Below are 24,499 nucleotides of genomic sequence, written 5' to 3' on the forward strand. Positions count from 1 at the left end.
ACATTTGGTTTTCATAGATTGATGGATTTAAAGGCCAGAAGAGTCATTATGGCCATTTAAAGACCATTTTGATTATGATCTCCTGCTCTACTACAGGGACACAAGACCCACCCCAATCTTTCCTATATGAAGCCTATAACTTCTATATAAGGTAGAAATTGGGTGGATCTGCATGAGATATTTACTGAAGAGCTGCCTAATTAGTTCCTCAGTAAACATCTCAGTATCTATCCATGCAGCCCTAGTAGGATACAGTAAACTAATAAACTCAGCCACAGGTTAGTACTTATAAATATAAGTACTCCCCTGCAGTAGAGTTTTGTAGTGAGCAGCAATGCACATGCAGATGCTGACGGGGCTGGCTGGGGCATGAGGATGCTTCAGTGCAGGGGGCTACCTGCTGGCTAGCCCTACGCTGGAGTGTTCTCATGCCCTAGCCAGCCCCTCTGCAACACGTTGATCTGGGTTGGAGCAGCCCCGGGCTGGCAGGCTGATCCCAAGGCCCCTCCCAGCTGGGATTGCTCTGACCTAGCTCAAGCTGCTGTGGTCCTGGGTGCCCAATTGTGGTCCAGGAACAATAAACTCTGGCACAATATGCACTGGAGTTTATTACTTCAAATTAATTGCATGTGTAGAGGCACTAACTATAGCTTATCCTCATAAAAATATCTCACCTCTATTTCAAGTCATACAGTCTTCCTACGTCAGGGGTGAGCAATTATTCGGGCCTGAGAGCCTGTCGCTGGCTGGACCCAGCCCCCGCCCATCCCTCCACTCAAGAACTCACTAAAACTCCTTATGGGGCTTTGGTTGGGCAGGAGAACAATGTTTAGGAGCAGGACAAGTGCGATCTGTTCCCTTCAACCCCTATCCTGTGGGAGGGGTGTGTATGGGGTCCATGGGGGATTAAGGGGGTTGGGGAAATATGTGTGTGTATTGAAGAATCTGCCAAGGAGCCAGCTAGGGGTGAGGGAGGAAGGTGGAGATATGCACAGCCGAGCTTGCCTGGTCTGCTGCTGCCCATGCAGCACTCTGCATGCGGCTGAGCCCTTCCCAGGACAACCACCTGTGCTTGCTGGCTCCAGCCCTGGCTGCAGCCAGTGCACAGCTTCAGGTGGAGCTGTTCCCAGTGCAGCTTCAGCCAGCTAGGTGTTGCTCTGCTCTCCTCACCAACAGCAGAAGCTGCCTAGCTGAAGCTCTTCGCCCCACGCGCTCCGAGTGCCACTGCATGTGGGGCGGGGGGTAGAGCTTCAGACAGGTGGCTCCTGCCCCAGCATATGAGTATCTGGCTCCAGCTCCTGGCTGCCTTCCACCCACTCTGCTTGCCTGCAGGAGTGGGTTAAAGACAGCCAGGAGCTGGAGCCAAAGCCTCACATGCTGGGGCAGGACCACATGGCTGTAGAAGTCACAAGCTGGAGCCAGAGCCCCACATGCTGGGGCAGGAGCCACAAGCTCCTCCTCTGCCTGTGCTCAGTCCCCAGCCAGTGCACACAGCTTGGTGTGACTGTAGCCGGCTGGGTGCTGCTCTGTTCCCCTCGCCTCCAGTGGCAACTCCTCTTCTTGCTCCTGCTGCACTGCTCCAGGCAGGCAGGGGGGAAGCTTCAGTTAGGTAGCTCCTACTGGAAGCAAGGAGAGCAGCCCTGCCAGATGCTGCGCGCTGGCCGGGGCCTGGGCCAGTGGATACTGGCAGGAGCATTGTGTGGGCTGCCCCAGCAGGAGCAGGTTGGACTGATCCCACGTGCAGTGCCACAGGGGTAGCCATAGGCCGCGTCCAATTAGATGGCAGGCGAGATTTGGCCCACAGTCCAGAATTTGTCCACCCCTGCCCTACATTGTTTCAATGTCTGCTTCCTCTCACTGTTATAATATTGCACCATCTTCTGAATCTGAATGTGTTGCTTCTCATTTCAACTATTGGATCAAAATGCATCAATCTCCTCAACAGCATGGCCTTAAAGCGTGCTGTGCTTCTCTGCACAGTCTGCTTTTCTGAACCAAAAGCAGTGTAGTCATGTCAACTTCTGTGTAATAGTGCCAGTTACCCTGACCCCCATTAGACCACCTATAGGGTGGACTTGGTTGCACTACTTTTAGGTTAGGAGAAAACAGATGAAAAGCAGTACCATGATTTTAATGCAGCACTATCAGGTGTGGTAAGCTCACTGTGTAGACATGGCCTCAGTCAACTTGGTTACATCACCCTTGGCCACTGACACAATCAATGCAACTGTAGTGTGATTAAACCTACCTGTATCCCAAAAACTGTTTTAAGTGAGTCTTTTGTGTTTTAGCTAGTAGTTCGTTAGTGTTGCCATTGAAGTAATCTTAAGCAGACTTTGAAGTCAGAACAGTTAGATAAATAAAAAACATTTCCACCATTCTGGCTGGCTTTGCTTGATTGGTTTGAGTGAACATTTTGAAAGGCATCAATGCCTTGGCAGAAGGGCCAGAAACGTAATTATTTTTCAAAATAAACATATGTATTTTGGATGATATATTATGCCTGTGAACAAAAAGTAAGAAAGTATTTTCCTGTAATTACAAATAATGCATCCAAGATCATGCTGCTATTTGATATGCATAGTCACAGAGGACCAAATCCAAAAGAGAGTTTTGGCATGGTGATGTTGAGTATTCCTACATGTAACTTTCAGTTAAAACTTTATTGCCCCTAAATTACTTAAATGGTGTATATAGTATGTACTTAAACAGTGAGATTGGGACACCTAAGTGTGGGAGAATGCCAAAGGAAGCCAATAGGAAATGGTGAAGGTGGGAAGAGTATATGTGAGATCCTGCCTTTCTTTTGGACTCAGGTGCCTCCTTGCAATCCCATTTTAAGCACCAGTCAATGCATTTTGTGCCATGCACATTTTGACACAATGCAAATTGTGTCATTGTGCCCATTTTTAAGCACCAATGTGAAATTAGAATTCAAAGTCTGAAACTCTCATGTAGACTTAAGTCGTACATTGTATCTTCATATAATAGCAACTGGATCATTATATTCTTTAAGAAACAGAGGTCAATGGTGGTATTGATGCATCCTAGCTTAGTGGTTAGAACACATACTCAGAAAAAGGGAAACCTGTGTGCTAGACTCTTGTCATCTTCAAACCTCATTTTCCTCTCCCCAAGAGAGTGCCCTAATCACCAGGGTATGGGCTAAGATGGTCTGAGAAGGTTTGCTAGCCTTATTGCTAGAGTTGGGACAGCATGCAGGAAGGAACATAAGAGCCATGGACCTGAAGAGAGAACAAGAAAGACAGAGCCAAAGTCTATAACACAATGGAGAAGGCATTGTCTTGGAATAAAGGAGGTATCTGGTGTTCTTGTCTGTTTCCAACACAGTTTCTACATTTCAATCAATGATGTAAGATACATAAGCACACCCAGAAGCAAAGTCTGGAACTTAAGGTTCCCTGCCTAAAGCCTATGAATATGGCCCACGAGTTTCTGGCACCAACTGTTGTATCAATTAACAAAAAGTGTTAAATTCTTGTCTTCATGAATTTCTCATTTAACTTCTAGGTGTATAAAATAAATATTCATATTAGAATTTTATTTAAAGTGCAGCTTAGGCAGAAAATGTAGGGAGATCTATAAAGACAGAAATGTGTCTTGTACATTATGCCATTTAACGATTATAGTCTTATGTCTGCAGATCTGGTTAGAAGTGGAATACGGGAATGCTTTACTAGACTGTAAATTAAAAACATATGCTGTTACACCAATAGCTAGTTTCACATTTACAGCATCTCTGGCTTTATGTGTGTAACATTTTGGGGGATTATTGAGGAACCACTTGAGACTTATCCATATTTGCCTGTGTATTTTGATGTTGACTGAATAGGAAAGTCACTCTCCAATACAAGATCTAAGGTCTTTCTAAGCCAGCAGTGCCAGTGTAATTAGGATGTGTCGGTGTCTGTAGACAATGGAACACAGGGAAGGACGTGACTAGCAACGTCTCTAATGAGCTTTGCCTCCCTAGACTAAAAACCTATTTACTGCTGGGTTGACCTGAGGTGGCCTTCAGCACAAATCCAGGGTAGAGCTGAGAACTCATGCCTGTCACCATACACCTTACCCCACAAAATAGGTTAGTATACTTTTAGCCAGGAATTGCAATAGCTTAGGTAAGTTTCTGTGTAAACCAGAGAAAAATACCGGCTATTGAAATGGTTGTGGCCTGAATGTCAAGCTCTTGCAGGCTACTAAGATTTTTAAAAATATGCCAGCTTGGTGAACATTTGTCTTAATCATACATATGTTCAAAGTGTGAGTGCCGGTTGTGTCAAATAATGACTTTTAAGTGGGTTTGCCATGTAGGATTTACATTTCCAGTTGCACTTTTTTAATGGATTGCTAAAGATCCCCCAATGATAGAGCTGCAGAAGGTATTTTCATAGCCATATCATGATATCTGTAACTTTCATGGATGACAGCAGAAAGCCAGAATAATTGGCCTTGTATGCCTCATCAAACCACTTGGAGGAGCTGTATATGTAGGACTATGGAAATCTTGTGCTGTCTGTGACTATACAACAATTGAGTGGTCCATCAGTGTTTTTCGCATCATATATGGTAATAAGGTTGCTTCTAAATACTGCATTATGTATGGTTCAGCAATGAAATACACTTGACCTTTATGCACTTTTAGCAGCATGAAAGAGTGAATCAGAAACAGCAAGACAGCATGGATACAGAAGGAGTGCTTAAAGATCTGAGCTTTACAAAAACAATTTGGAACAGGAAGGTAGTGTCAACACAAAGGAAAACAAAGACATTTTAAAACATGCACTGAGAAGATAAGGGCAGGGGGGAAACAGCCAAATGAATTAATGTTAGCCAAAGGGTATATAACAAATATATCAGGGGAAAAGTAGACATGATGGAGAAAAAGAAGTTCACTGAAGTTAATTAATAAAGAGGAGCAAGAATGAAATTAATGATGATTCTGACATCCGAGGGCCTTTGTACACACCACAAAATTGGCCTTTAAAGTGGCATAAATGCCCTTTTGCACTGCTTTAGTGGCTTTGCTGTTTGCATGCTCAGCAGCGTATTCTGCTTTAAATGATTTTGGTACATAGCAAGATAAAACACCTCTGAGGTGCAAGAGTGCACAGGGCACTGGAAACCAATGTGCTCAGTGCTTCACGGGCCCTGCACAGCTCAGGGGCTGTGGGACCCAGTGGCAGTCCATGCAGGCAGGCTCCACTGAAGAAAAAGAAAATAAAACGGTGAGACTGATCTTTTTTTTCCTTCTCCCTGGAGCCTGCCTGCCTCCCCAACCTATGCGGGGGCATGGTGCTTCCCTCTGCAGCTTTGGGGGGGTGGTGCTTCCCTCCGTGGCTATGGTGCCCCCTGGGACTGACTGGGCCGGGTACCATTGGGTGGGTGCCACCAGGCTCCCCCCTCCCCACCCCGTACAGTTCAGAGACCGCATGGCCCGCCAGCAGCTCATCTCTGTCCCCCCCCCCACTGAAGAGGCAGGCAAGGATCAGGCCTCCACCTTTGTGTACATGTCATGGGGCCTTAATTCAGTTTAATTCTCCTTAAATTGAAGCAGTATTTTTAAAAATCCACTGTTTCAATTTAGGGAGAACTAAACTGAATTAAACCCCCCACTGAGTGTACAAGCAGCCTGAGATCCTGTATTCCCATCAATAAGAAAAAAGACAGGACCCAATTCTGACTCCGCACTTTATCATTTATTTCACTGGGACTGCTTGCTGAATAAAATAGAATTAGAAAGGAGAGAAGGACAGTTTCTTATTCATATTAAGAAAGGGAATCATATTGCAAATATTTAGGTAGGTGAGTAACTTTATTCATATAACCAGTTCCAGTCTAATGAGACTTAGGTGTGTAAAGCTATTTGTGTGCATGAGGGATTATAAGACATACAAGTAAGGGCCAATTCAAGTCTCGTCAAAGCTGCATTGGCTTCTTAATAAATAAGGGACCCTATAAGTATATGCATATATATCTTCTTTTTTTTTTTTTTCAGTAAGGGCCAGATCCAATACCCATGTTAAAATGATTTACTATATATAAACTTGATAAAAAGCAGATCAGCAAATTCTTAAAGAATCTGAACATAACAGTTGACAATCCACACACTAAAGTATAAAGGAAAATAGGTATTGACTATCACGCACAGTTCATTTTGAAAAATCATGAATAATTACATAGTTATCAAAAGGGTGGAGAAAAATAAATGTATGAAAGGGTCTCAAAAAGGTGCAAAATTAAAACAGGACTCTGTATTACTGATCCAAAATAGTTGAACATCATCCTAAATAGTCAGGTCCACAGAAATGATGGCATTTAAAAATAAATATGAATTAATTTTTATTTTCTGTTATTTGAGCCTTCAGACGGTGAGGCATAGATTTCTCCATAACCAGGGCAGTGAGAAACATCATTTGCCTGTATATTAAGAAAATCTAGGACTCCCTAATACTCACTTATTTCCAGGAGCAAAGACTTTAAATACATCCTCTGTTGGTAAAACTGAATTCTGTTAACAGAGCCACAAACAGTGATTTACACAGGATCATATTGTGTATTGCACATTTAGATTTTTATAAAGCATCCAATACTGTTTTTCTAAAAACCAAGTGGAAAAGTAAGGGATGATCATTCATTTCCAGGTTTATGAGTATTTTTGTTTAAACTGAATGTGAAATATGCTGTACTGAATCTTTAAGTATTTAGCTGGTAAAAAAATAGAAAAACATAGTAAAAAAATAAAAACCGGAGAGTTTGCAATAAAGCTTTAAGAAGTGCATGCCTAAATGCCTAATCTGAAAAAGCTCTACCACATATGTGCAAACACATGTGTAACAGATGCTCTAAAGCTAGAAAACTAAGAGGTTTTTAAGATGACTGAAACTCAAGGGGGTGGCAGGATAGTGGAGGATTTAGTTCAGATCAAACCAAAACCAATTTAGTTTGTTTCAGGGAAACAGGAAAAATAAATAAAAATAATGTAGGCTCAATTCATAATTCTGCATTCAACCCAAAATAAATATTTTATTTTGAGGTGATATACCTCTTATTATTTTCCTTTTAAAATTGCTGTATTAATATAACAATTAAAAGATTAGTTTTGAAACATTTTAAGTATCTGAAATAATGCTTTACTTTTTACATATTTTGAAATGAAATGTTTCATATTTTTTTTAATTTCTCCCCATGTTTTGGATGGAAATATTAGATGAATTCAGCCCCTAACATGGATCCCCTAAAATTCCATTTCTTAGCATATTTACTGTTTGTCAAGAAATTTGGCCCAACTTTTTTCACTTTACTGTAAGCATAGCAAATCATAACTTGGGAGATCTGTACCTTGGGCAGTGGTGGTGACATATGGGGTAGCTGCCACAACCAGGCCAGCAACATGGGCACTGATGTTTTTGCACCTCTCCTTCCTTCCCTCTCCCCAAGCCCAGCTGCCCCCAGGTCTGTGCATGAAGCTGGTTTCTTGGTGGACCTCTAGTGGTTATGTTAGTGTATGCATGCCCGGGCAGTGCATGTTCATATGATACTTACATTTACATACCTACAAATTTAGGAAAATCAAGTCCCAAAAGTATGTTTTTTGTACACTTCCTTACAGTCCTGATTCTGCAGAATACTGAAATGTTCTTTTTTCTTCTTTGTTAACAGCAAAATTTGGAAAGTAACCTTACCAACCTTATTAAGAGGAATACGGAACTAGAAACGCTTCTGGCTAAACTCATTCAAACCTGCCAGCATGTGGAAGTGAGTATTGAGCTATGCTTGGAACATTTTAACCTGAAATATTGATGTATAAACAGTACCTATTCACTTCAGAAATCTTTTAGCTTTTAGGGCTCCAAGCAGATCATTTTGGATCAAATGAAAATGAATGTAAAGCAAAACCAAAAGGGTGACAAACTGTCTAATTTGGTGGGCTTTTTTTCCTGACAAAAATGGTCTTGTGTTGCTCCTGTCCTTCTCTACAAACCTCTGTAAAGAAAAACCAAAGGCTGTGTGCACATGGCCATATATGTGTGTTTTGAAATGCCACAAAATGTACTTTATGCACGTGATTTGGTTCTTGCGCTGCCAAATTTAGATACTGGGAAATCCCAGTATCAGAAAAAAGCATGCAGGAAAAAAAGTGGAGTGGTGCACATGGCAGCAGTGTACACCACCTGAAACTGGAGCCTGGCCAGCCAGATCATCACTCGAGCTGCTGGTCAGGCTCCACACACCTGGAGCCTAGGATCACCATTGCTGCAGCCCCAGGGGGCCTCCAGGTGCTGGCCCCAACTTCTCTATCTCTAGGATTTTTCACTATCCTAACCCCATGTACAGGGGTATGTGCCAAAACAAAAAGCAAGGGCATGAATTTGTATTGCTACTTTTTTCCCCATGGCAACTGTATGTCCCTGCTCATGGGGACATGGTCTAAGAGTTCTCCACATTCACTACAAATGGCCTATCTGTCCATGAAGCATAGGACCTCACTATACCATCTCTGTTTTTGTCTCTGTCTCTGTCTCTCTCACTGAGAGATCCAAGGAAAAGTACTTGGTGTCCAGAAGTTTGTTTATATCCCACACCACCAACTACACAGTTTGTCCAGCTAGGAACAGACATTCAAAAAGCCTGAACCTGAATTGATTCAATCTTTGCCGGTTAATCTAAGCCGGTTAGGCTGAACTGGTTTGTAACTGCACAGACACTCTCTCTGGACTGAGGAAATTCAGACAAATGCCTGCGGTGGCTCAGGCTAGAAGCTGGGAGGAGAGGGGGGCCTAGAGCAATCTTCCCTTCCCTTGCATAGTGCTGGCCTGAGGGGGGCCATGGCCGGGCCCTGGCAGGACCTCTGATTAAGGAGGTCTGCCTGCACCATCCCAGGCTTTTCCCCACTGGCTGCTCCCAAAAGAGCATTGGGTCTTTCAGTGAGGCCTGAGGAAGAGTATTTAGTACCAAAAAGTTTGTCTATATCCCCTCAGCTGTACAGTTGATTCAATAAAATGTGTTCACCCGTATCTCAAAAATCACACCCACAAAAATCTTTGCTACTCACATGTCTCCTGGACCATGCCAGCTACAGCATCACCCTGGTATTATCTATCCATGGCATTTTATATGTTCTTCATTACCACAGTGTCTGAACATGTCATTATCTTTAATGTATTTATCTTCTCAACATCCTTTGTGAGGTTAGGAAATTATGTCTCCATTTTACAGATGGAGAATGGAGGCAAAGAGATTTTAAGGATCTGATCCACAGTGGAAAACCACTGGAATTTAAGTGTATTTAGGTGTTTACCCAAAAATCTTTTTTTTTTTCATTAGTATTTCAATATCTTTGAATTGTCTAGGATAGGACATCTATGGAAGTCTGTGGAAAAGCAGGGATTTGACCCCAGGTTTCCTAAAATTGAGTCTAGTGCCCTGAGCAACTTTATTGAAAAACTAATTAGTGCCCATAAGTATAATTAGTCCCATATAAGTGATATATAAGAGATAGCACGTACTTGAAGCTATCTTCATCCTCCATGTTCCTTCCTTCCAACTTGTTTTAGGAAGGTCATGAAAAAAATACCTCTGTCATCTCACAACATGGTGCCTTCAGCTTTTGATTGAGGCATACTGGAACAGTAATGAATGGTCAGAAGAACAGCTCATGCATGCCTATCGGTGGAAAAACTGAAGAATTATTAATTCAATCTAGCAGTTTTCATAAGTGGCAAATATACTTTAAGAAAAGAGGAGAGAGTTGTTATAATAAGAGGCAAAGACACAGCGAATAATCCCAATTTATGATGAAGCAATCTTCACATGGTTATATTCCATCATAGAGAAGAGACCTTTGCAATTAACATTTTGCATTTAAAATAGTTTTGGTATACTAAAAGTCTGTTTGATTTAACAGGAAAAGTAAAACCCGTCTTTCCTGTAGTAAAAAGTATTCTATCATATTATAGCACTGTTATAATCTTTTATACAAGGACATTTAGCTTTAAACTACATTGCAATTCCTAGGGCAACCCTGTGTTATTCATTAATATCATTTTACAGATGCCTGACAGACAAACAATATTAAATGTTAATACTGATGTGCAGAAAGTTTTCACATTATTGAGATTTGTAACATTTCTTGCATATATATTGCTAAGGGAAATCAGTTTTTTCCCCCAATATTGCCCTAGAGAAAAGTCCTATGACATTTAATTGAGAAGAATAGCTTTACTATAGAATTTTTAAAATAATTATTAGAATTTAATGGAAAATTAGCTCTGATGTAGGAGTCCATAAGATAGTTACTAAAGTCTATGGAGATGTGTTCTTTATTAAATGTTGTAGATTTTAGAATACTGTCTATAGAACCCTGTTGCTTTCCTCCATATAAAATTCCAGGTTTCCACTGGATTTTTTTTCTTTCCTTTTTAATAAGTAGATGAGGACTTACAGGCTCTAATTAACATCATGGAATGCTTTTTTTTTTTTCCTATTGATTAAGCCCAAACTCATCTGCTTACAGTTGAACATGTGCTTAAATACCTTGTTGACTTGGACCTTAGTATCTACTGTGGTAGTTAATTCTTTTCCACTCTAAATATTGATACCCTGAACTTCCACTCTCTTTTTCACACACTCATAGGCATATTTTGCAGAGCTCCATTGACTTTAGTGGGGCTTTGTGCAAATATGAGAGTCTAACCATGTGTATCTGTATGCAGGCCTGGGACCTTTAAGCCCAGAGAAGTAGAGTCAGAACTACCTTAGCAGTTATTGAGAAACAAAGGCTATGTGTCATTCTCCTGCACCCATGCAACTCTGATAGCAAGACTCCCATACTGAAAGGGATTAAGGTAGCACAAGGATGCCTCTCTACCAGGGAACTCATAAGTAGCATGTAGATAAACCCTGTAATTTTAGAACTGCTTTCCAAGTTCTTCTACTTTTTATAATATACTGCACATTCTAAGCTTTCATATATAAAAATGGTAACATATTTCAGCATAAACAGATGTATGGTTGCCCCTCGAGGTTAATCTTACAGTTCTCTCCAGATATAAAGCAGTAGCTGGAGAGTTGGAAACTCATTCATTCCATATCTCATTCATCTAATTAGTCTAATTAGCATTTAAATTAACTCAATATGTAGAGATGAGTCTGAAACTCAACACTGAAAGGTTTGGATCTGACTCTAAACTTTAGAATTCTGTTTGTGAGGACCAAAATGAAACTTTAGATGTGAATACCTCCTAATTTTGGGGAAGCTGAGATCTCTATCCAATATTAACTTTGGATAGTTTTTGTATAATTCTTATTAACATTGGAAATCAAGTAAAACAAATATTATACTAACACAACATTAATTAAAAGTTCAAGAAGTCAGGAAAGTGAAAAGTTAAGAGTTCCATTACCATACTACTTTTGTCATATTTTTATCATAAACAATTTGCATTCTTACTGTTAAGCATGTACAGTAAATTGTTACAGGAATGAGTCTATAGTGTTTTCTATTCCATTGCTTTTGGTTTTATTTATTACTAACTGGGTGTATGTGCAACTAGCATGTAGCAATAATCTCTGGTGCAGTTTGCTTCCAGGCTCAGCATTTAGATGTGTACCCAGGACCACAGCACATTGAGCTGGGGCAAAGCAGCCACAGGTGGCAGGGAAACTCAGGGGGGAGGGGGGAAAAATCAGCCTGCCAGTCTAGGGGCTGCTCCACCCTGGCTGAATGTACTGCATGCAGAAGGGCTTGCTGGGGCATGAGGGTACTCTAGTGTGGGGCTTGACAGCAGGCACCTCCCACACTGTAGCACCCTCATACCCCAGCTAGCCCCAGTCACTGTCTACACATGCATATCAACGCATGTACAGTACTATCCTACATCAGAGTTAATTCATTTACTGCGCCCTAATACAGGTGCATGTATAGCCAGTGATGCTTTACTGCTGAGCTAATTAATCAACTTTAGAGTAACGGGCACATGTAGATGTGTCCACAGTGTTGGAAAATGTGAGGAGCATAGCCAAAGTATTGTAAGAGTTGCTGTTACATACTGAATTCAGTATTTCCTAATTTTCATGTGGTTTTCATTATGCAGTTTTAATGTTGCTTTAGCATCTATTTTATTATAGTTAATTTAAGTGCAATAAGAATTTTGCATCTTCAGGTTCTTTACATGTGCATCGATTCAAATTTTGAAGATGTAAGCAAGATACACTATCCTTTGCCTTTTGGTTTCAATTTTTTAAACTTTACACTAGCTACAAAATACATTAAGCTAATTTTCATTTACTCTTAAAAACAGAAAAATAGCTTAATGTTCTGACAAAGCATTTGTCATCATAAGAAAGTATCTTGAGCATTACAAGAAAAAATATTGCAATACACTTAAAAAGAATGGTGTGGTTTGTCTGTTTTGTATTTCAGTTTATGATATGTAGGAAGAACTGATGGTCTTGAAAAATAAAACGGTTCATGTGCCTTCTGTAAAAATAACCTCATCTAATGGTGGTACTATGTAGTAAATATTTTATAGTTTGTCTGCTTTTATTACCCAGTGGAATGCTATTGGCAAATCTGAGTATTGTGATACTGCCACTGGTTCTGCTTCTCATGAACAAAGTTAACTCTTAATAGCTCCCCAGAAACTGATTTCACCTCTGGCACATTATTAACATTGAACCCCTCATGACAGAAGAACACACATTTTAACAATAGCTAGGGCTAAATCCTTCTCATCCTGATTTTCTTGGGCCTTTTAAACAGGATTATTTCCTTCCTCATTTATACATATAATCCCCATTATTTCAACAAGAATTCTCGTGTATAAAATAAACAGAATTTATATTAAAAACAAAGGTTAGAAGGCATGTCTAAGAATTCTCTATGCATAGATTTTAGTCGGCTAGCCAAAATAATGTGTTTGATAATTATGTAAATACTTATGCTAATGTTTAATTTTTAAGCATAAGATTTGGAATTATAACTGTAAATTATATCTATGGTCTTCAATATTTTCTTGCTCTTAATCCTTTGGGAAAGGTTGTTTAGTTACAAACACTCACAGCAAGACACTGATTTATATCTGGTTTCACTCAATCTTCTGAGTCATTTCCACCTTCAAAATAAAAAAGTCTTCATTTCCCACTCTCTTACCACTGTCCCTGACCCCCCGCCAACCCACCCCACAGATCTTTTCCTCTCCCATTTGTTCTTCATCATCCTTACAGGAAACCCAAGGGCTGTTAAATCATGAAAGATTTGCTTCACTTTTCAGAATAAAATGGAAGTTGGCATAAACTCTCACCTTTGGGTGTTCTGTCCCAGATGGTTCACCCGATTGTGAATGACTGTGAGACTGCTGCCTTCATACTGTTATGTTCTGCTGTCTGCCCCAAAGATGCTCCATTTGAGAAAGACAGTCCCATTCTCTCACTTAAGTACAGACTAAAGCAACCTTTTTAAGTAGGAGATCACTTTTGGAATTTAAAAGCAACCCAAGATCTACACTCCTCCCCCCTTCAGCAGGTAAGTCTGTGGGGAGGGAAGGTGCGGGGGGAGGGCAGATCAAAGCAGAGAGAGAAAAAAATATTTGGGGGTGCACCATCCCAGCAGGTAAGTCTGGGGGAAGGGGCAGGGCAGATCGAGGCCCCAGCCCTAGCCCCACTTACTCCCTCACTGCTGGGGCCTTGATCTGCATCCCCCACCACCAGCAGTGAGTGAGTGAGTGGGGCTGGAGCAGCAGCAGGCCCTGCAGCTGATGCAGGGCGGGACGGAGCCATGAGCAGCTCATCTCGGGGGTGTGAGAGGGAAAGTCATGCACTCTGGGAGGGCACAAGGGGCATGTGCTCCCAGATCTGCATGCAAGGCAGGCCAGGATGGGCTGCAGCTTCAGGCTGGGGCTGGGCTCTGCCTGGCGGGGGGGCTGGCCCACCAGGAAGAACCCAGCCAGCAGCAGCATTAGGAGCAGAGCTGTGGGGGCAGCTGTAGCTCCCCCAACCATCCCTCCCTCCCAGCGCTGCCACTGCCCAGCCTGAGCGTGGCACAGCCTGGCACAGCCTGCCAGCCCCAGCCCACAGTGGCAGCTGCCCCACTCAGTGCAGATCCTGAGCACATGGCCCCCATACCCTGGCTGTGCTGGGGTATTCCCACTGGAGGCTGGGCTGGGCTGTGCTGCACTTGGGGTGAGAGGTGGCAGCACTGGGAGGAGAGTTTGCAGGGGGCTACAGCAAATTTTCAGGTGGCTGTAGCTCCCCTCCCCCTGTAGCCCTGCTCCCAGTGCTGCTGCTGCTGCCATGGGCTGGGTTCTTCCTGGTGGGCTAGCCCCCCCCACCAGGAAAAACCTTGCCCCAGCCCACAGCTGCAGCTCACCCTGCCCCACCCCATGTGCAGATCCAGAGGCACACCCCCCATACCCTCCTAGGGTGCATGCCCTCCATCTCCACGCCCCCAGATGAGCTGCTAATGGCTCCATCCTACCCTGGCTGCAGGGCCTGCCTCTGTTCTAGCCCCACTCCATCCCTCACCACTGCTGCAGCCAACCATGCTACCCCATGTTGGGGGGATGTGTGTCTCCCCATCTGTGCTCAGTGGAGGCAGCTGCCATTGTGGGCTGGGCTTTGTGCCCCAAGCCCGCTGCACCTGGCCCAGGAGTGACAAGGTGCCACAGGTGCCACTGGGCTGATCTCTACCCACATGTGGCCAGCTGCACTGGGGCTTGAGGCATAGCAACAGCCACCTCTGCCTCCTCCACTGCCCCTGCTGCCTCCACCCCATGCAGAGATGAGGGGACACATGCCCCCAGGGTTTCCGCTGGGGTGCACCCTCCCTCCCCCTAGCTGACCCCCTGGGCTCCAGTCCTCCCACTGCACAGCTGGGCTGGGGCCCCACTTACCTTCCCCTGCTCCTTTCAGGTGGCTCCAGCCTCCCTCACCGTGTGGGCCTCAATCTGGCCACCACCACTTTCCTCCCCCAGACTGACCTGCTGAGCTGGGGGAGTTGGGGGTCTGCGCGCATGTGCACACGTGCCCAGCCCCACCAGCCCAGGATCAACTAAAAGAAGCTCCCTGACTGACTGGTCAATTGGGATTGATCTGTTGGGGACCACTGGCCTAGAGCAAATGGTTAGACTGGACCCCAGGTGGTTACGTGATGTGGTCTAGAAGCTGCTATTTACAATAAAATACAGTTGCTTCAACAATTTATGTTAATTAATGAGGTCTAATAAACACTTTTAAAAAAAGAAATATTGCATTTTCCTAGAACTCATTAGTCACTGGAAAAGCACATACTTAAAATAGCAAGAACAACCACAGCTTTTGTTTAAACTGTTATGTGGAGTTTTCTCCTAATACAGCTATTTAGTAGGAGGCTAATAGAGTACATGGATCATCAGCAACACACAGGTATCTGCATATCTGAAAATCAGGTGCTTAGTTTTGGATCTAGAGCAGGCATCATGCTATACACTTGTAGATGACTGCTACTAATAATCTAGACCCATACCCCAGATTCTCACTGAAGTCCTGTTGGGGTATTAAGTAATAGCTTCAGTATTTGGCCCATCAGAATTATGCTATACTCCTATGCATACTAATCTTGTACAAGTTCATCAAAAAAAATATGGCAAAGCTAGGATTAGCATGTGTACAATATAGCTACTTTTCTTCTTGGTATAATGACAGTTGTAGTGTTATATCACATAGGATTGATAGTCCAGGGGAGTCTGCATTCCAGAGACCCTGCTCATCCTGAAACATGAGGATGTAAGATCACTATATTCTTGATAAAAGCCAAGTACTTGTCCTTCTCCAGAACATAAAGAGGAGGGCCAACCACTTCTTGTGCAATCTTTGGGTACAATATACGTGTTAGATCTAGATTGACTTAACTAAGGTTAGGTCAACCTAAATAGCTAGGCCTGCAGGCATTCAAAGGGCTTATGTCACCCTAAAACTGCCATGCCCAGCCTAAAACTAGTTCATCTCAGAAGTGAATTAACTTGAGATCAGCATGGGGTAACCAAATGTAAAACAGGTTAACCTGACCTACTAAATGCCTATATATGTTCACAGCACAGCCATGGGGATGGGAAAGCCCAGCCACTCACCACAGACCTAGGACTGTGCTATTCTTACCCCCTTAACCTTGACCTTGACTGGTTAAGCCCCCCCAACTACCTGTCCCCACAACCGGGCAACCTCCGCCTGCGGATCCACCAACCTTCCTGGATTCACCAAGCCACCAAAACAACCAGTGCCCCCCTCCCCACAGCAATCTTGTCAGCCTATCTCTGCCTGCCCCCCGGTTGGGCTGTCTGTGCTTCTCCCAGCAAGCAGTAAATGTCTACATGCTCTTCTCCCACTTTAGGTTTAGGCAGCTTAAAGTGAATCACCTAAACCTAAATCAGATCCCATGAGGTCTTGTACTCTGTATTCCTGCTACTCATTTGTAAGAAATGAGAGCTCAAATAGACTCTGTTGGGTTATGTGGGAGGTGAAATGATATTATGATGTTAGATAGAGGATCTGAATTCTGATTTGATTATCTGTATGCATCTTTTAAAATCCAAAATACTTTAGATTTGCTCGTCCCATATAACAATTGCAGAAAATTTAGTATCTTAAACTTTCACTTTCTCCCCTTGATTTTTGAAACCATTATTTTTTCAAGTAAGCAACCATCTACAACTAAACACAATCAGCTTTCTCCTTATGATAGCTCCCAAGGAAATGCCACATTTCATGTTGATACTATCAGTGCATATAGTTACCTTAGACCAGGTGTCTGCTTTCTAATACTGTGACTTTAAGTGGATCAGAAATGCAAACAGGAGCACTGAGGTCAATGTGCCAATGAATTTGAGTTGTTTGGGGGGTTTGTTTTTAAATTATTAATTTTTTTTTGGATCTTTCTTATTATTTTTGGAAAAAGGTATGAGAAAATATCTGTAACTTAGTCAGAAACATGGAACTGTTTTCATCTGCTATGCCATAAGATCATTTGAATTCAACAGGAGCAAAATTGGGAACATTTAGCTGGGGACAGGGGGGGAGGGGACAGGCAGGAAATTCATATTGCCTGTAGACACTTCATAATGTCTGCATCTCAGCCATTTTTTCAGTCCATTAAATACAATTGAAAATTTTATGGATATGACTACAAAATTTCATATTTTACCAGTTAAAATCAGCCTTTGGCTTCATAAAGGAGGAAAAGACATTTCTGCATATTTGTGTAACCCAGATACTGCTGTGTCCATTGTTTTCTGTTTATAATGGAAATTCTTGGTTTCTAACTCAGCTATAAAAAATTTGCTGCGGGCTGAATCTCAGCATACAAGTTCCCAGTCAGAAGTGATTTTGTGTGTATGTCAAAGTGCGGTTTTCATGGCCATGTTATATAAACTCCTGAAAACCAGGAGGGATAATGAAAGGCCTTCATTTCTAACTGCACAGATAACACCACAATGACACAGATCAGACACATCTCTAAATTAGTTTAACAATAAGAGAACAAAAGAAATAGGAGGAAATATGACAGCAACTGTGGAAATCTAGTAAATACTTTTCATGTGTCCTGTCTTACAAACAAAGTGCCAGATGGAAATTGAAAATGGGAAGAACAAAGTGAATATAAAATGTAGAAAAAGAGATTGTATTATATAATGAAAATTCTAATATGTCATCAGACTTTAGGGTTGTTGGTTGTAGCCATGTTGGTTTAAGGACATAGGCAGACAAGATTCTTTGGGTAAATGTGATATCTTTTTTATTAGACCAACTAAATAGTAGGGGAAATTGTTCTTTGCAAGCTTTTGGGCATAAACACCCTTCTTCAGGCACAGGAGAGAGTCCGCTGTTGGTTTTGGTGGTCACCTGGGTAGATTAGAAGCCAGTATGCAAAAATGCAGATCTCTGAAAATGCAAATGCATGGTAGACAATAGCTTGGGGGAGTGGAGGGGAAGGGAATGTTGACCTGGTGAAAAAATGCAGCTAGTCAACTGTAGAGAGGTTACCCTGGGTTCTCACATGGCAGACAGCTTATAATGTGCCATAAATCCAATGTCTATATTTAGTCTGTGATTTTTTTGTATCCAGTAGATTTATGAAGTGAAGTTCATAGGCTTGTCTACAAAAGGTGTTTTGTAAATTTCCTTTTAGGATTAGAACTGAGTGATCAGAGAGAGAGTGGTTATCTTGTGAAAAGTATACAACCACAGGTAATTGGATATTTTTCTTTGATAGATTTTCAGTGTGCGTTCATTCTGGTATGAAGTTGTTGTTTGGTTTCAACCTCTCTACAATTTCATAGATTCATATTCATAGATGTTAGGGTCGGAAGGGACCTCAATAGATCATCGAGTCTGACCCCCTGCATAAGCAGGAAAGAGTGCTGGGTCTAGATGACCCCAGCTAGATACTCATCTAACCTCCTCTTGAAGACCCCCAGGGTAGGGGAGAGCACCACCTCCCTTGGGAGCCCGTTCCAGACCTTGGCCACTCGAACTGTGAAGAAGTTCTTCCTAATGTCCAATCTAAACCTGCTCTCTGCTAGCTTGTGGCCATTGTTTCTTGTAAACCCTGGGGGCGCCTTGGTGAATAAATACTCACCAATTCCCTTCTGTGCCCCCGTGATGAACTTAAAGGCAGCCACAAGGTCGCCTCTCAACCTTCTCTTGCGGAGGCTGAAAAGGTCCAGTTTCTCTAGTCTCTCCTCGTAGGGCTTGGTCTGCAGGCCCTTGACCATACGAGTTGCCCTTCGCTGTACCCTCTCCAGGTTATCCGCATCCTTCTTGAAGTGTGGCGCCCAGAATTGCACGCAGTACTCCAACAGCGGTCTGACCAGTGCCCTATAGAGGGGAAGTATCACCTCCCTGGACCTATTCGTCATGCATCTGCTGATGCACGATAAAGTGCCATTGGCTTTTCTGATGGCTTCGTCACACTGCCGGCTCATGTTCATCTTGGAGTCCACTAGGACTCCAAGATCCCTTTCCACCTCTGTGCCACTCAGCAGGTCATTCCCTAGGCTGTAGGTGTGCTGGACATTTTTCCTCCCTAGGTGCAGCACTTTGCATTTCTCCTTGTTGAACTGCATCCTGTTGTTTTCTGCCCACTTGTCCAACCTATCCAGGTCTGCCTGCAGCTGTTCCCTGCCCTCCAGCGTGTCCACTTCTGCCCATAGCTTTGTGTCATCTGCAAACTTGGACAGAGTACATTTGACTTCCTCGTCCAAGTCGCTGATGAAGACATTAAAGAGTATCGGTCCAAGGACCGAGCCCTGTGGGACCCCACTGCCCACACCCTTCCAGGTCGAGACCGACCCATCCACCACGACTCTTTGGGTGCGACCCTCTAGCCAATTCGCCCCCCACCGGACTGGCAGTCATCCACATCACAGCCTCTTAGCTTGTTCACCAGTATGGGGTGGGATACCGTATCGAAGGCCTTCCTGAAGTCTAAGTATACGACATCCACCCCTCCTCCTGTGTCCAGGACCTTGCTGTCTGTGTCTCCCAGCAGATGTCCGGGTAGTTTAGGTCCCCAATGACTACCGCCTCTTTAGCTTTTATGGTCTCCGAGAGTTGCCTCAGGAGCCCCGCATCTATTTCTTCCCCTTGGTGTGGGGGTCTGTAGCAGACCCCTACCACCAAATCCCTTTCTCCTTGCCCCCCATGTAGCCTAACCCACAATCCTTCTACTTCCTCAACCTCAGATTCTGTCTTGATGAGGGTTGATATATATTGCTCACTGACATAAAGTGCAACCCCCCCCCTTCTTCCCCGACTTGTCCTTTCTATACAATCTATAGCCCTCAATATGTACCGCCCAGTCATGGGATGAATCCCACCAGGTCTCTGTTAGCCCCACTAAGTCATAGGTGTTTAGTGCAAGCAGGAGCGCTAATTCATCCTGCTTGTTCCCCATGCTCCTAGCATTAGTATATAGGCACTTGAGCCCTGCAACTGGTGCCTTTGCTGCCCCCCCCGCTCCGAGTCCCAAGGGGCCCATTGTTTCTTACCTTCTTGTTTCTTACCTGTTCTGTAGTGCTGGTCTCCCCATGGCTTTCAGGTTTCCAATGTTCTCCTTCCTCAGGCTGGGCTGTCCTTGTGGGTGCCACATGGTTTGGTGGTCCACAGCTTCCCCTGCCCTCGTACTCCCCTCCCCCCGACGAGCCTAGTTTAAAGCCCGCCGGAGGAAATCCGCCAACCTAGTAGAAAACACACACTTACCTTTGGGGGACAGGTGAAGCCTGTTGATGAGCTATATTCTTTCACCAGGTCAACATCCCCCTCCCCACCCCACTCTACCCATTGTCTACCATGTACTTGCATTTTCAGACCTGGATTTTTGCATATTGGCTTCTAATCTACCCAGAAGAGCACCCAAATCAACACCAGACTCTCTCCAATGCCTGAAAGCTTGCAAAGAACATTTTTTCCAACTATTTAGTTGGTCTAATAAAATATATCACATTTACACAAAGAATCTTGTCTGTTCATCAGACTTCAGCTATTTAAATGAAGAACTTCTTCAAGTTCTCCTTCTCATCAGCAAAATATGTTACTGTTTCCTGTGAAATTCTGTGAAGGACAGAGAATCTTCCTTCTATGGACAAAGATTCTATGAAGGACATAGAATCTTCCTTGTTTGTGGCTTGGAAAAAGTTAGAACTGTGCTGGCAGAGTGTTCCCCTGAGGACTCTATTAAACAATAAAAAGGTTTTGTTCACAGCAATAAAAAATAATGCACGCTCTATTTTCATTACCTGGAAGGATGCCAGTTCCTTTTAATTCTCATTCACACACTGACACTTGAGACCATTTGATTCAGGTGATCACAGAAACAGAGGAGGCTATAGCTAGAAGGAAATCCTGTTTAAAGATCCCGTGATCAGAACTTTGGCAAAGAGCCCTTCTTTCTGATCTGATCCCTGATATGTGCAGTTTGAAAAAACAATCTATTCTGGATGTTGTTTACATATACTGAATATATTTGCATAATACCCAGCTGAATCAGAAAAATGAACAAATAATATACAGGCTTCATCAGTCATTACATCTTGCAGGGGTTTAGGTTGTAGCCGTGTTGGTCTAAGGACATAGGCAGACAAGGTTCCTTGGGTGAATTTGATATCTTTTATTAGACCAACCCAAATGGTTGGAGAATAGTTATTAAGCAAGCTTTTTGGTTCAAAAACCCTTCATCAAGCTAAGGAAGTTTCAGCAGTTGGTGTGTGCTCTTCCTGGATGGAATGAATGGCTCTTCCTGAATGGAATGAATGGCAACTGACTCCCTAGCCCAGCCTCTGGCTTGTTTACTTTTCATTCCATCCAGGAAGAGCACATACCAATCCAAGAAAATCCCAAAATCCAAAAATTTTATCAAAATAAAAACTCAGCAAAGACAGAGGAGACTCTTTTCTTTATCTGGAAAATGCTTTTCAAAGGAGAATTCCCAACCAGATCCAGTAAAGGCTTTCTTAATTACCTTGTAGATATGATTGCTTCCTCATTTTTTATAGCTCGTTACTCTTTCCTAGAATCTTTTCCTTGTTCTGAGTTTCTGTAGTATAAAGCAGTGAACAAAACATATGAGTTGGAGTCTAGTGTTCCAGAAAAAATAGGACGGGTATCCCATAATATCTACATAACCTTTAATACTATTAAAACGATGGCTGACAACATGAAAAGTAGCGCCCGCCCCCCCCCCCTCCACTTCCTTCCCAGTCCTTTCCATTTTACTATAAACAAGTACTTGGTCTTTATCTCACTTTCTATATTAAAGTCTTAGAAGTAATTGAGATTATCTTTTGTCAAATATTCAAGAAAAATTACTTGAAGGTAATTGAGAGTTATTGCTGCTAAGAGAGTAGTTAGTGATCTCTTTATGTTGTGCATAAACCTTTAAGGAAGGGTTTACAGCATGTGTGTCTTAAGACAGTTGTTCATGAGAGAAAGGACAAGGGTTACTTTCTCTTGTATTATTATTTAGATTAATTATGTGCTGTGTTCTACCTGGGTTTAAGAATTGCTTTAAGATGGACTTTGCTGTCACTGTGGCTAAGTACAGACAGTCAAAAAGCCTGAAGCTAAATTGATTCAGTCTTTGCAGGTTAGTCTAAACTGCACAGATTAAACTGAGAAACAACTGGGCAGACATTCACTTTGATTCAGGAAATGCAGCCACATGCCTGCAGTGGCTCAGGCCAGGAGCTGGGGGAGGGCTACAGTCTGGCTCTCTAGCATGTAATCAGCATGGGCTGTGTGTTGGCTTCCTCTTCCTGCTGCCCCCAAGGTCTCTGGGATTTGCAGTCCAGAATTACAGGAGCAGGACTCTACAGAGTTGTTCATCACTTCCTCTTTCTGCTTCCAGGTGCCTCTGGGACTTGTAGTCCACAGTCTCAGTCAGCAGTAAGTTTTATGCAGGGTAGGGCAGCTCTGTACTCAGGGGAAGGGAAGTGTAACCCCCCCTCCCTGGCCCCAAACCCCAGCCTCTTCCTCCACTCCCCACAACCCTTCTCTGCTGGAGCAAACAGCATAGTCCAGCTATAGACTGCAAAGCATACGGGGATGCTGGGGGACTGTGATTTAACTTGAACCAGGAAGGGGTCTGGGACAAAAGTTTCATAAACTGTTTTGACCCAAATCAGTTAAGTCTGATACTACATTCAACCAGGTTTATCTTAAAACAGTTTCAGCCATTTTGAAACTGGTTTATATGCACTGAACTTCTGTTCTGTTATAGGTTTAAACCAGTTTCCAATGATCAGGGATCTTGGTTTTGTCTGATTTTAAAAAATCCCCAATTTTCAGATTTAAAAAGGTAATCCCAAATGCACATTTTCCCGTGATTAAAATGAAACACTTCTAAAATATAAATATATATTGGTGTGGTGCTTCATTTTAATCATGAAAAAATGTGGATTTGGGGTTATTTTTTTTAAACCAAAAATTGGGGATTTTTTTTAGCAGCAAAAACCAGGATCCCTGCTGATGACATAAGCTGGTTTATATGTGACTTCTGTTCCTAGCCTGTATGTTTTGCTCATACATTATATTTTTATTCAGGTCAAAAATCATTTCTGTTTGGTCAACTTTAGTAGGATTCAGAAATTTAGGCTTGCTTTGAGAACATAAAAGTAAAGGTAAAACTAAAAATGTACAGAATTTATGAGCAAAGAAGACCAAAAAAAGGGGCATCTGTACTTGCATCCTGAAAATGTGCTTGTCTTATACTCATACATAATTTGTATAAGCAATAATTTACTGGCTTGCACATATATATAACTATAGCAATTGTGCATGAACGTATTGCAGTTGTATGTCGACCTGACCAGAAAGTGTAGTTTTTCATGCAGAACTGTGCAGCTATTTTTTTAAATGTCAGCTATAATTAGGGTGGGCTGTAGTAAGAGAAAATGTAAATTAAGGACATTTTTTCATTACCTCTTGGAAATGTATTTGTCTATCTCTTTTTCTCTCTCTTCCCTGTCCCTTTTTTCTGCTTCTACTACGTCCCTAAAGAACTTTATCTTTAAAGTAGAGATGGGTTCAGATCTGACACTTTCCTCTCCTGAAAGATGTGGAATTTCTTCTCTACATTTTCCTTTCTGTTAAATCTTTATAATGGAGCTTCAATAAAGTCCTACTTATAGACATTCTTCAATTCTGAGGATATTTGGAAAATCAGACGAGCTGGTCCTTAGTTTCAGATAAAACTTTCCACAGTTCTTCAAATCATACAAAATTCTGCTACTTTATCCATAGAAGACCACAGTGAATAAATTTGACTGGTCAAGACTGATTTCTGATGATCAGAGCTTCTGGAGGCTTTTCTATCTACAACCCTTCTGTAACAGGTTGCCCTCCCCAGCGGCATTTTAGTGGCCTATGAGGAGCACCCTTGAAGTCCCTTAATGTTTTGCTTCTATTTTTTGTCTTGTATCCCACCTTTACTCGCCTGCCACATCTTGATGCAAATATTATTTAGATGCTCTTACAAGCGGGAGCCTACCTATTGTACTTCTATGTTGGGGTTCTCAGCTACCACGGGCCCTGCTCCCTGTCTTTCTCTAGCTAGGCCTACCAGTCTAAACCCACCAGATAGGCTCTAGCTCCTTAATCCTCTCTGGGCCCGTGGCCCTCCTTTTGCTTTCACTATGAAGCCAGGCCTTCTGGCCGTCTTTCACCCTGCACCCCCTGGATGCCAAGTTGTTGGGTCTTCTGCCTCCTCAGACGTGGCCCTTTCTTATAGCTCGGGCTACTAGCCAAGATCCCCCCACTGGGACCCGGCTTCAAAGTCCTGCAGCTAGCTCTGGGCTACTGGCTCTATACAGCTACACCCTCTAGTGCACTAGGTCCTTTGGCCTTTTATGACTGCACCTCAAGGTGCTAATACAGTCTCCTCCTCCCCTACAGCCTCAACCACAAACCACCAGTGTCTCAGTCAAAATACAAAAAGTAAGTCCATGGGCTATAA

The 24,499-nt window shown here is 42.7% G+C and overlaps 1 protein-coding gene across 6 annotated transcripts in view; it reads left to right on the plus strand.

Moving 5' to 3' along the window:
* MID1 (midline 1) overlaps nt 1-24,499 on the plus strand; it is a 400,427-nt gene that overhangs the window by 312,689 nt on the left and 63,239 nt on the right. For all 6 annotated transcript variants that reach the window (XM_019495010.2, XM_014607782.3, XM_059720923.1 and 3 more), the window contains one exon: nt 7,681-7,776. In XM_019495010.2, the coding sequence (XP_019350555.1) occupies nt 7,681-7,776 (96 nt within the window). The remainder of the gene's footprint in view (nt 1-7,680; nt 7,777-24,499) is intronic.

This window comes from Alligator mississippiensis, chromosome 1, assembly GCF_030867095.1.
Source record: "Alligator mississippiensis isolate rAllMis1 chromosome 1, rAllMis1, whole genome shotgun sequence".
Classification (NCBI taxonomy): domain Eukaryota; kingdom Metazoa; phylum Chordata; order Crocodylia; family Alligatoridae; genus Alligator; species Alligator mississippiensis.